Below are 13689 nucleotides of genomic sequence, written 5' to 3' on the forward strand. Positions count from 1 at the left end.
TTTCAGTCATCAGGAATCTTTCTATCACCTCCACCCTCCTGGGTCTTTCAAACATAACAGAGTGACCTAGCAATGACACTGGCAACTCCCTTATCAGTCTCTAACAAAGACTAATAATAATACAAGTCTCTAACTGATGGTTCATGACTAAGTTGGGCCTTAATCATTATTCTGTTACAGGGCTGACATCAAAAACACGTCTACAGTCATGCACTTTTTATGGAAAAAAGGCTTATGTTGCAGTACGCTGGGTGTGGATCAGTGAAGAATTTTTTTATTTCAACCAAATCTATCAGAGACAAAAATCTCAAGATATTTCACTTTCTAAAAAGTTCCTGAAAGTGCCTGAGTACAAAAGAAATCCTAAATGGTGTCCCAAAGAGATGGTAAGACTGTAATGTAGACTTGTATTTTTAATAGATCCACATAGAAGGCCACATACATGCCCCAAAACCAGGAAATCATGAATCTCATTACATGAGAACAAAGCTTGCAACACCCTATATATCAATCACCCGCAAGACACAAACCAATTGGAAAGACACTTCAGGAGTTTTGGAGGTCACAGAACTATTCCTTAATTACTGGAAATACATTTGAACTTTCTCTTCTGAACATTCTGATTTACAGTACTGAAGCATTAACCTGGACAGCCACGAGCATGAAATTTAAACATGTAAAATACTGCTTACCCTGAAGCTAACATCTGCCCATCGTAAGAAAATGCACAAGCCAGAACTGGGGCAGAATGTCCACTCAGTGTGCATTTGTATTTTAATTCAACACCTAAAATCAGAAAAAGTAAATTATTACATATGGACATACCTGACAAGGTATAAGACAAGCCACTTTTAGAAGCGTAAAGCTGCACCAAAGATCAGTCTCTGTGACATACCGTCTGCAAGAAAAGGGGATAAAAGATCCCAGAGACAGCTTAACATCTCTGACTTCCTCACTTTGTAGTCTTAGCATGTCTAACTGGTTTAGATAATTAAGTGTATATTCTGTACACACAATATTCGTCCTTATATACTTCTACATAAAAGAGATCACAAAACAACACCCACTGAAGATGTTTTTGGCCATCTGCCTAGTCTCTACACAGCAGTCACACATCTACATTGCAGTTTTAGCAGGAGCCAACGCTGTTTTAATTTCTCCAGCTCTTGCTCAAGGGCCAAGACATACTGAAAGATGAAAGGCAACCTCTCCCTGGCTTGGTAGATTAAGAGGTTTCAACCTATCAACCTGCTCAAAAGGCACAGTAGAAATTATACTGGTTACACAAAGTTACAAATACTAATTAAAACCAAATATTTATGATAACATTAAGTTGGAAGGAACTGGGGGAATTTTTAAAAATATATTTACTTTTACAATTATTGGTAAATAGATTACTGAATAAAATCTACAGGGCCCAATGTTACAAAGTGTTGCACACCTTAGCTGCTCTTCTGCTAAACAATTAAAAGAAAACTTTCAACTTCAACAATATAAATTTGATCTTAGATGCAAATTGCCACTAAGACTTAAGACATTGGAATATGAAAAAAGCATCTCCATACACACCTATGAAATCTGCAAACAAAATAAGCCAGAGTTTGATCTGATAATCTTGACCACAAGAAGCCATCTGGAAATATGTGAATTCATGTTCAACATCTGGTAAAATTCAAATATATTAATGGCAATCAGAAGCACTGAAAATAACAGCATACCAGTAAACTACATCAGCATTCTTACACTAGAATTTAGTACATTTCCTTAATCTCAGTACTACTTTTAAAAAGTGTTAACAAAAATAATTGCAGAAGTTCCAAGACCATTTAGAAATAAGGAATAGTTATCTCTGCTACACTGTTTCCTGAACAAGTACATAAAACCAGAATTGGGCTTATATTTTAAGTTTTCTTGATAGTAAATATTTGATTTCTTTATCCACTGAGTGCACCAATATAATCTTCCAACATAAATTTTACAGTTGTATCCATTTCTTATACAGTTCAGTAGTTCTCAAACTTAACCACATACTCTCACATTTTGTACATGTGTATCTGACAGGCTATTTTCATAATTTTAAATGTTCAGTTTTTCACTTTTATAAACCAAGTGAAATACTGTATTAAAGATTAAACACAACAGTAATATTTCTACAGCTTTCCGCTCTCTATTCAGCCAATATGAACATTTTGGAATTATCACGTTCCATTCCAAATGTGTTATTTCAGCCTGTCAAGAATACTTTTTTATTTGTAAGTCCAGTGCCAAATTTTTTCTGCTCTTCTACTCCACTGAGCTGGATGCCAGCCTGACACAAGCCACCATAACAATCCTTCAGTGGCATTACCTCTGCTGGTACCAAGTCTTAGAATTCCTACAAGAACTAGCAGGATTAAGGCTGGAAATCAGAATATTTTTTTTTCTTTTCAAGACTTTTTAAGCTTTCCAGCTCTATGGTTAACAGAAATGTCAAAATATTTACGTTGAGTGTCTTACAAAATTACCTGAGATTTTAACCTCCATTTTTCCACCACATAAAAGTGTATTTTAATTTCAAACAGTTACAACAATAAAATCCTAGTATACATTGTTCCTGTGAACAAATAGGTCTATCAGAACTACTGGGACTGTGGCAGATCTTAGGACTCTACCTCAAATCTGTTAAAATCAAGCGTCTTGCAGAGATGAGTAGCACACATTAGCTATCATGTTGTAAAAACATGTTTCTTGATAACTAAGAACTTGGAAACTTGGTCTGGATAAGAATTCTGTCATGATGCACAGACTTCAACAATATTTTACAAGTTACCAACTTGTTAATGGGGTATTACAGTGTCGTACATGTAGAGCTCTTTGAGATAACTTGGGAGAAGGACAGCACACTGTCTTCCACTGAGGTTTGCTGGAAAATTTTAACAAGATCTGCCAATTTTTTAATGAGTATCGCGAGGTAATTTCACTGAAGTTTACTTAGGGGCAAGGCAGCACTGAAACTTCGCAGTCAGATGGGAAAGCCTGCACAGTGTTGTAACTGCTCTAGATCTGACAATGCAACTGTGACTGAATATACTTCAAAAGCAGGAGGATCATCTATTACAAATGCTGTAAAGAACAAAGAACCAAAACTCTGGTTCTAATTTTGCTCTAAACTGAGCAGGTAAAGAGAGTCTAAATCTAAACCAATCTTTAATTGTACTGGATAAGCACTATCTGTATGGATGTTGAATCTGCCAATAATCCTGTAAATTTCAATCCTTGGTGATTAAACAGCAACACACAAAAAGGGAAAGTGCTGACTTTCAGTAACATATGGCTTAAATAAAACTAAGAATGATCACAAATCAGCTAAAAAAATCCATGGTGTAGGATATACTTGCTTTCTTACCTATTTCACTCTATCTTGGCAGAAAGCTGAAGGTTTGTAAGATACTTTTTTAAACCAAGAGAATAATCTCCACAGAACATGGAGTGGTGGAAACTGCACTCTGATCTGTTTTAGCTTCAACATGTTCCTTTGCCCTCAGAAGCAATTCTTAGTTCCCGATGGGGTTTTTTGGGTAGTACTTTCGCCAAAAAAGATCTAGAGGTGTTATTTAAAGATTAATGCCCTTTCCATGGTGACAGGTTAATTCAGTGTTGTCCCTACACCTTTCAGTGGGCACCCATTTGATTTGGTATTGTCAGTCACTAATTCTCTGTGCTGAAGTACATGGTCACATCCTACTTCCTCTGCCTTCCCCTGCTTCTGTCCTGCTTTTTTCCCTACTTCTCCTGCTTTCTTCCTGCTCTGTACCACCTTTTTAAACAAGGTGGTACACAGATAGCAGCACTCCACAGACTCACAGGATGGTCTGGGCTAGAAGGGACCTTAAAGCCCACCCAGTTCCCAGCCCTGCCCCGGGCAGGGACCCCCCCCAGCCCAGGCTGCTCCCAGCCCCATCCAGCCTGGCCTGGAGCACTGCCAGGGATGGGGCACCCACAGCTGCTCTGGGCAGCCTGGCCCACCGCCTCGCCGCCCTCACGGGGAGAGGTTCTTCCTGATCTCTGACCTGCATCTGCCCTCTCTGCGCTCAAAGCCACCCCCGTGCCCTGTCACACGTGCCCCTGTAAAATGTCCCTCTTGAGCTTCCCTTTAGGCACTGGAAGGCTGGTTATCGCTATGTTTAGCACTGAAAGATGGAAGTGGCTGCTCAGTTATAATTTTGGTACCTTTGCACAAGCAGCTCGTGTACTCTGAACACAGAAGCCTTCATACCTTTACAGAGACCGCTTTGTCTCCATAGTAGAACTGGAAAGCACAAACCTACAAGGTTGTTAAGACAAGTTGGAGTATTACCTCCTAAATCTGACAATGAGACTTCTGCCCAGTTTCCCAACCTCCATCAAAAGTAGATGACTACATGATTTTCCAACTCTTTTTAACACTTTTATATGACAAAAATTCATGCAAATTAACCTTTCAGCTTTTCAGACTCTTTAAATATTGCAAATTCTGAAATATTTATGTTGTTCAACTATGACACTTTCCTGTACTGCAATTAATTTCTTCCAGGGTATTTCAAATAGAGGTTCTTGTTGTGCAAATGTTTCATCCCACTATACAAGCTATGCAAGCTTAGACATGCAACTCTTCGGTATTCCCACACAATTATATAGGAAACCTGTGCTGCAACATAGCTGTACTGGTTATGGCTGGGATAGTAGCTCCTGCAGTGCTGTATTTTGCATTAGTGACCAAATCAGAGTTGATAGCACAGGGATGTTTTAGTTATCGCCAAGTAGTACTTGTGCAGCCTCAAGGGCTTTTCTGCCCCTCCCCCCTCCCCACCAGCGAGCTGGCTGGGGGGCACAAGGAGTTGGGGGACACAGAGCTGCGACAGCTGACCCCAACTGACCCAAGGGAAATCCCATTCCATATGTCATGGTGCTCAGCAATAAAAGCTGCGGGAAGAAAGGAAGACATTTGGAGTTAAGGCATTTGCCCTTCCAGGCCATTGTAACTGCTTTCTTGGTAATGGCTGCAACCTGCCTGCTGATGGGACGCAGTGAATTAATTCCTTCTTTTGCTTTGCTTGCACACACAGCTTTTGCTTTCTCTATTCAACTGTCTTTACCTCAACCCATGAGTTTTTGCAATTGTGCCCTTCACTCTCCCCCTCCCACTGGCGTGGGGAAGCTGGGGGACTGAGCAAGCAGCTGCACGGGGCTGAGCTGCCCATCGGGGTTAAACCTCAACAATAAAAGCCTGTACACACAAGTGCAAAGCTTTCCCTGAGACAGCTGGAAGTTTAAATATGCAGTTTTCAGTATACAGTTTTTGCATATACAGAAATTTAGGTTCTAATTATTTTAGTTCCACAGAAAGCTTTACCAATGTGAAATGAATGAAAACTGAACATAAAATGCAACGCAGCCCTGGGAAAGGCCTACATTATGCATGCTTTATGTTTTTTATTCTAATACCTAACCATATACAGAAATATAAGATTTCATTTTCAAAAGAAAGAGCTTAAGTTAATGTCACGACAACTGTGAAGAACCACATAATGACAAAATTGAAATGCAGCTTATACAGCGAGGTCAGCCAAAACCACTATAAGACATTTGCACAGTACCACATCTTAGTGGGACACATGAGATTCTGGGTGCACTGCTCCCCCAGATTCCTCCAACTGAGACAGCCAGGTGCAGGAAAACAGTCTACCTATTAACATCCCACAGCTCAAGCATTTAGCTTGGTATTAGGTTTACAGTTCTCTGCTTTAATCCAGTCCTCCTCCTTGGAGAACCAAAGTACGAAAGAGTAAAGTGAGAGTAAGAGAAAGGTAATCAAGCATTGCATCTTCTAACAGCTTTGTTAGACCTGGGAGATGGGCAGTGTTTGTAAGTGAAGTCTAAGTATTCTCCAAAACTCTGGCAGGATAATTAGCTACTGAAAGCTATCATAAGCATGCTAATCACCTTGTTTGTTTACCAAGTACATTGCTTGTTATCAACTTGACTGCAACTTTTACTTAAGAATATTCAAAATATTCTAAAACATCAGTTCTTCCCAATGTAATTTGTACTTGAGCACTGATGACAAAAAGATGAAAACAAGAACCAGAGAGAAATAACTCTTTTTTTTCCATGTTCCTCCCCTGATGAGTCAAGTAACTAACCAGAAATTGGCTGTGAAGAAATATCACAGCAGGTAACACCAAGATCATGTGCTTTTTCGTTATACAGGCATCTCATTTTATCATCCCAAATGGTTAAATCACCACACGATGATCCAGTGACAAAGAAATTTCCATTAGGAGAAAATGCACAGGCCACCAAAGAACCATCTTTAACATTCCCAGATCTGAAAAGCAAGAGTACATCAGATTTGAATTTAGTGTAAGTAATGTTCGGAATACGTGATCTCTAAAATACAATCTGACAACAGTAAGCCAAACTGTTCTAATTTTTGCACTTTGGAACTCGTTAACAGAAGGCAAACTAACTCACGCCACCTGTGGAAAGAGACACAAAATAACCACAGCTGCAGGAACCAGGACCTGCCCTTTGACTGCTGGAGGAATAATGGTAGATGGCACCCCAAGGCAGTAACTTTAACTGAGTGATAAAATACTTTTCAAACTGAAGACAATCTGCACGGACTTACCATTTGAAAGGCACAATGCACTGTTAAAATTCTATAGCAGGGTAAGTTTTAAAAGTCAAAGATAAATACACAACTGTCAAAAAACAGGTTTTCAAGTACACAATGGGGAAAAAAAAAGGACTCCCACAATTTCTTCTGTTCTTAAAAGACAAAACAGAACACCTACTAAGCCATACAACAAGCTGTGACTGAATAGAATATTTTGTGATTAATGATACAGGGTTAATTTTGGACTACTCATATACAAGAGAAAGCAATGTGAAAAAAAATATTTCTACATTTTAACAAGTCAGCCAAAGCACTTTGTAAAACTGATCTTAAAAGAAAATTCCTAACAGATGTGGAAGTGTGGTAGGAAGTGAGGTCAACCTAACACCCTTTAGTTTATCTGGTAGTAACCTAAAGTCAGTTGAAAGTGTCACACTCCGTTTAATAGACACTATATCCACCCCAGCATGCACAGTTGAATCTTTAAGTGCAGGGAAAAAATCACAGCTATAAGCAACAGTCATACAGCAAGAAATGTCAGTCATCTTTACTCCATCATTGTATTTAGTAGAACGGCTGCTCATTCTATTTTGCTGATAGAAATATTATTTACTGCCAGAGGCGTCAAACTTAATGCCAAAGAAGACAAGTCAATAAACTTTGCAGAAAGTCTCTCTAATCAGACCCAGGACCTTCAAAAAAGCATTGATTCCCTTAATTCTATCACTAAGAATACTATCACACTGCGGTGCTTCCCAGTTTTGTATGTGCAATTCTTTTTCATTAGTGCATTTTTAAAACTTTCCTTCTTTCACACAAAAAGCTGCAGATTCTGCTCTGAAAACGTACAGTAAAATAAATGCGTGAACATGTATAGTACTGTTTAAGACTTTCAGGCCAGGTATCAGTATTTAACTACTGAGAGAACGCTTTAAAAAATACACAGAAATTAATCTGCTTCCATGTTCTTCACATCCATCATAGACAAAATCTGAATAGCCATCTTCACAATTTGAACAGACAATTATAACAGTGGAGCTGATAAGGAAAAGCTGGACACCTTTGTTACCATCAGTTGATTTACTCAAGTGTGGTAAAAGGTGTTCTCAGTATCAATACAATCAACTTGTTGCAAAAGCAGCAGAGGACCACAGACTGCCAGTAGATGGTTAACTAAAAATCCTCTGACATTATTTTTAAGTACCTTGACAATTTCTATGTAATATTGATCTCAGGTTTAAGAAAACAGGACCAGTATACTTTTTTATCAGCAATTACAAATGACAATAATAATAAAAAAATCAGCTGAAAACAAATATACACACACGTCCCAAAATACATACAATAAACGTTAAGCAGACTACTGTTGGCTTGTTAACACTTTGAAATGAACTTTTAAAGGTGAAGGGGACAGGACCAGAATGTTCAAGTTCTTTGTTGTTTCTTCACAATGGGAACACCAAAGCAGAAAATTTTCTGCTTAAAACAACACAAGTTTCTATACAGTCATTATACATTCATCATTCAACTAGGAGGAAATTAAAGGACATAGGTCTAAAACATGCATCACTGCATATATTAACAGCATGTATTTGTAAGAAATTACTTTTCAGTATTTCTTTTTTTTTTGCTGGCAGTACCAAGCATTCCAGATAAATAAAAAAGAAAGTCTTAATGAGTAATACTTCAAAATACATAAACCCTTAGACTTCAGAATACTAATGACTGAAATTCCTAATTTTTCTTAAAACCAAGAAACAGCATGTAATCAGTACCTCTTTATTCTCCTGAAACACATCAACCCTTTCAGTGTTTCTGTATGCACTACAAACAACAAGGTGGAAAAAAATCTATCAAAATTCTGTTTATGGACAGGTTTCCAGATTTACATGACTTCAGATAACTATAATCAATCATTTTGAAAAAACTTACAGTCCTCATCTAAATCACTGCTGTGGAAGGCAAAGGTAGAAAGACCACAAAAGCAGTAACATGCTTGACAGGGGATTACCAAAACCAGACAATTTTGGCTTTTAGAAATGGTTGCTGAAACATCTCACCAACTCTCACAAATTCTTCCTTCCTAACTTTAGGGATGTTGTGTAATTGCTCCTCTAAAGCCTAATTAATGTCTTGCCTAAGTACAGACTACAACGATCAGCCTGAAAACTTTACTGAAATGTAGAGATGTAGAGGAGAACTTTGAAGATCACCCAAAGGTTCATGCTTTTAACTGTGAACATCAATAAAAATACTCATTTGCTTTGTTTCAAGTGCTTATTGGAAACCTATGTGAAATGCTGATTCTCAACTCAATCAGCTCCAATACTCCTTTCTGTCACTGTTACATCTTGAACTGTATGGTTTCAGGATATGTCAATGGTTTCCAAGTTTCTTTGATTGCTGGAAGCTTCCAAGACATTCATGGACTCCACACAGCCTTGTAATTATAAATACTTAACTAAAACTCACTACATATAAGGCATTTTAAGGCATTCAGCACATTCTGGCTCCACTAACTCACTCTATATTACATATCATAGTTTGCTGATCCACTGTTTACAAACTGGATGCATGCAGTACGCAATGCATCCTCATTTCATGTTAAACCAAAAAAACCCACTTCCATGAGCTTAAAAAACAACAGGATTCAGATGAAAGATAACTTCATAAAAATTAAAGCTTCTTGAGTCTGCATTAACGAGAGAGAGAAGGGGGGGGCAGGGGGGAGAGAGGGAGAGGGAGTGGGGAGGGAGAGGGGAGGGGGACGGAGAGAGACTCAGCACTTCTCGCTCTTCTATTGGTAAGTCTTTGGGTCTTCTAAATCCTATTCCCGTTTCTTAGTATTATCAGTGGTGTTAAGTCTTGTACACAGTACAACACGGTACTTAATTTATACTCTTGTCATTGCAAACAAGGCTGTCAAAAAATATCTGGCACTCACCTGTACAGTTTCAACGACCGCATGTTCCAAAGAACAACACTCCCATCTGCTGCCCCTGACACTAGGTGTGTGGACTTGGGAGAAAACCGGCAGACTCTCACAGGACTGCTGCTGGGCTGCTCTAGCACTGCCAGCATCTGCCCATCACGAGTGTCCCACACCATGGTAGTGCCATCTGTCGAACATGAAACTAGAATGTGTCCTGATGGAGAAAAGCAGCAGCAGTGGACAGCGTATGTATGACCTTTTAAAGGCGAGTATGGAAGCTCCGTAAAGTTGTTTAAAGAATAAACACGAACTGTTTTGTCCAAGGAACAAGTAGCCAAGCATGATGATGAGAAGGCACAGTAGTTGACATCATCACTATGATCTGCTAAAGTGCGAATTAGTGTCACCATTTTACCTAGTTTCAACAAAAGTATCTGAAAAAAAGTTTAACAGTTAAGAGTTATCATCTCTCCTATTTCATAAATGAAACATGCTACATTAACAAGACACTTTCATGTAAGCATTGTTTTATCTTCAATTAGAGATTAATCCAAGCAATGAGATGAGGGGTTTATGACTTGGTAGCATTAACCTATTTAAACTTTCAATGTCGACTAGCAATTCCACAGTACAACATGCAAGATTACATAGCAGTCACTTGGTCTTAAAAGCAGTGGTGAAACAAGTTATTCTAGGTATATAACTTATGCTAAGAAGTTTGCCACTACTCAAATTTATTATTTGCATCTACACTAGACACAATGGAATAAATAGGCACTATAAAAGATGATCAAAGCATTAATTAGGGTTGCACCAGGAATACAGAAACAGAGAATGGTGTGGGTTCAAGGGACCTTTAGAGATCATCTAGTCCAACTACCCTGCCATGGGCTGGGACATCTTCCACTATACCAGGCTGCTTCAAGTCCCATCTGACACTTCCAGAGATGGGGCATCCACAGCTTCTCTGCTCTAGTGTCTCACCACGCTCATAGTCAGAATTTCTTCCTCACACCCAGTCTAAACCTATCTTCTTCCCGTTTATATCCACTGCCCCTTGCCCTGTCACTGCAGGCCCCGGTAAAAGGTTTCTCCATCTTTCTTATGATCCTCCTTTATAAGTAGAAAGGCCCCAGTCAGGTCTCCCCCACAGCCTTCTCCTCCCCAGGCTGAACAAGCCCAGCTCTCTCAGCCTGTCTCTACAGCAGAGGGGCTCCAGCCTTCTGAGCATCTCCATGGCCTCCTCTGGACCCGCTCCGACAGGTCCGTGTCTTCCTTGTACCGGGGACCCCAGAGCTGGATGTAGGGCTCCGGGGGAGCTGAGCAGAGGGGCAGAATCTCCTCCCTCAACCTGCTGGCCCTGATGCAGCAGCACCTGAAAAGAAAAAATTATTTTGATGCAGCCCAGAATATGGCTGCATTTCTGGGGTGCAGGCACATGCTGCTGGCTCATAGCTACTTTTTCATCTACTCAGTATTCCCGTGTCCTCCTTTGCAGGGCTGATCTTACTCAGTCCATTCGTTCCCCATTCTGTACTGGTACTGGGGATTGCCCTGACCCAGGTGCAGGGCCTTGCACATGTTCTTTTTGAACTTCACGAGCTGGTCCACTTCTCAAGCCTCAAGCTGGCATCTCTCCCCTCTAGTATGTCAACCACACCACACAGTTTAGTAGTGTCAGCAAACCTGCTGAGGGTCCACTTGATCCCAGCATCCATGTTGCCAATGGTGTTAAACAGCACCGGTCCCAACACTGACCCCTGAGGAACACCACTTGTCACTGGTCTCCACCTGGACATCAAGCCATTGTCCACAACTCTTTGTGTGTGACCATCCAGCTAATTCCTCATTCACTGAGTGGTCCATCCATCAAATCCACACCTCTTCAGTTTAGAGACAAGGATGTCATGCAGGACAGTGTCAAATGCTTTGCACAAGTCCAGGCAGATGACGTCAGTTTCTCATCCCTCATCTACAAAAGCTGTAACCCTGTCATAGAAGGCCATCAAATTTTTCAGGTGTGATCTGCCCTTAGTGAAGCCATGTTGGCTGTCACCAGTCACACCTCCTTATTTTCCATGTGCCTTTGCACAGTTTCCAGGAGGATCTGCTCCATGATCTTGCTGGGCACAGAGGTAAGACTGATCAGCCTGTAGTTCCCCAGGTCTTTTTTTTTTCCCCCTTTTCCAGTCAGTGGGAACTTCCAACAGACTGCCATGACTTCTCAGATATGATGAATAGTAGCTTGGCCACTTCGTCCTCCGCTTCCCTCAGGACCTGCAGATGCATGTCATCAGGTCCCATGGACTTGTGCAACTTCAGGTTCCTTAGATGGTCTCAAACCTGATCTGCTACAGCAGGCAGCTCTTCATTCTTGCAGTCCCTGCCATCGCCTTCTGACTTGGGCGGTGTGGCTGGAGCACTTGCCAGTGAAGACGGAGGCAAAAAAGTCATTGAGTACCTCAGCCTTCCCCATGTCCCAGGTAATCAAGTCTCCCGTTTCCTTCCAGAGAAGGCCCACATTTTCTCTAGTCTTCCTCTTATTACCAACACACCAACAGAAGCTTTTCCAGTTGCCCTTGATGTTCCTGCCAGATTAAATTCTATTAGAGCTTTAGCTTTGCTAACCTGATCCTTAACTGCTTGGACAATTTCTCTGTATTCCTCCCAGATTACCTGTTCTTGCTTCTACCCTGTGTAGGCTTCCTTTTCGTATTTGAGTTTGTCCAGGAGCTCCCTTCTGCTAGGCAGCAATGCTAGTGATAGCAAAACATCATAAAAACACCAACAACAGGCTTGTGCTGCCAATCAGAGATTTGACCCAATGTTCATGTAAAGCAAACATCACATATTCAGTAACAAATTTGTTAAAATATGAATATTAAGAGGTGATGAGAAGGTGGTGGACATCTCCAGAAATGCATCTGCTGATATGCAAAACAACAAAAGAAAAAGTGAACTCCATGCACATTTTCCCAGTACTTAAGACTGCTGGGACCAGTTTAGATCTCAGCATCAGACAAGCAATTTACACCACTGATGCCCAGAAACACCCCAAAAAGGTACGTTCCGAACAGTTCCTCCTCATGCTGCAGATCGCGGTCACGCTTCCTGAGAACAAAGAAGCACAGAGCCAAAAGGAAGTGCCTGTAACTCTTAAAAGTTGCTTATGCTGAACAAAAGCAGTAATGCTATTTATACTGAGTTAACTTGTCTAAAACAGCAGGATATTAAGTGCTTCATTCTGAACAATAATTTCAGAACTGAGGCAACTACAAACAGGTGTGGTTCTATATATATATACACACACATGTCCATATACATGTGGTCACATTAATATGTATAAATGTATGCACATATACATGTCTATACATGTATATATAAGGTGTATATAGAAAGATAAAATAACTGTTCCCTTCAGGCAGCGTATGCATGCCAATTTAGTTAAAGATCAGACCTCTGACTGCTCTTTTAGCTTCAGGATTCTCCTACTTTTACTACTGTTCCCTTTAAACCCATTAAACAGATTAAGTACTGGCAATAACATCTCTTATCTGTAGAAGGAAAACGAACATACTTCCTTCAGCTATCAGGAAGTAAGATGTCAACCTGAGCTCGGTATCTGGAAAGACGAGGCTGAAAAAGGCACCTTAATCTCGTTGTGATGACAATTTCAGGAACAGAAAAGCAAACCTAGGAACGAGAAGTCTCAGGTATCTACAGTTTAAAGTAGCTGAGGGAGCAAGGAGAACCTGGATCACTTGTCGCCAGACACGCGTAGCGCTGCAGCGTTCCCTCCTCCAGCGGCTCGCTCGCTCCGAGCCCACAGGCCGCCGCCAGCTGCTGGCAGAAAACGCTGCAGCAGCTCCAGGCGTGACTGCCACCCGCCTCCAGCCACCCGCAGGCACGCGCGGCCGGGGCAGCGGCACAGGCCGGCGGGCGCCTCCCCCAGCTCCGGCGGGGTCCCTGCGCCGGCGCCCAGCCGCGCGCAGCGGCTCGGAGGGACACCACACCCGCCCAGGGTCCGCCGCCCCTCGAGGGCACGGGAGTGCTGCGCACGCGCCTGGACGCGGGCCCAACCGGAGCACTCCCGCCGCGCAGAGCCGCCACACAGGCCAGC

At 41.2% G+C, this 13689-nt stretch overlaps 1 protein-coding gene across 10 annotated transcripts in view; it reads right to left on the bottom strand.

Annotated features, from left to right (window-relative positions):
• The window catches only part of WDSUB1 (WD repeat, sterile alpha motif and U-box domain containing 1), a 32062-nt gene that overhangs the window by 18076 nt on the left and 297 nt on the right, over positions 1-13689 (bottom strand). For 3 of the 10 annotated variants that reach the window (XR_008823641.1, XR_008823642.1, XM_056350085.1), the window contains exons 1-4: positions 9582-13464; positions 6162-6346; positions 1570-1662; positions 693-786 (exon numbers count right to left, since the gene is read on the bottom strand). Coding sequence is in view for 8 of the 10 variants with exons in the window: in XM_056350085.1 (XP_056206060.1) it covers positions 693-786; positions 1570-1662; positions 6162-6346; positions 9582-9979 (770 nt within the window). In the remaining 2 variants the exon portion in view is untranslated. Of the gene's footprint in view, positions 1-692; positions 787-1569; positions 1663-6161; positions 6347-9581; positions 13666-13689 lie in introns of those variants that run through there. The other 7 variants (XM_056350086.1, XM_056350082.1, XM_056350081.1 and 4 more) reach the window with 7 other exon arrangements.

The sequence above is a fragment of the Falco biarmicus genome, chromosome 8 (assembly GCF_023638135.1).
Source record: "Falco biarmicus isolate bFalBia1 chromosome 8, bFalBia1.pri, whole genome shotgun sequence".
Classification (NCBI taxonomy): domain Eukaryota; kingdom Metazoa; phylum Chordata; class Aves; order Falconiformes; family Falconidae; genus Falco; species Falco biarmicus.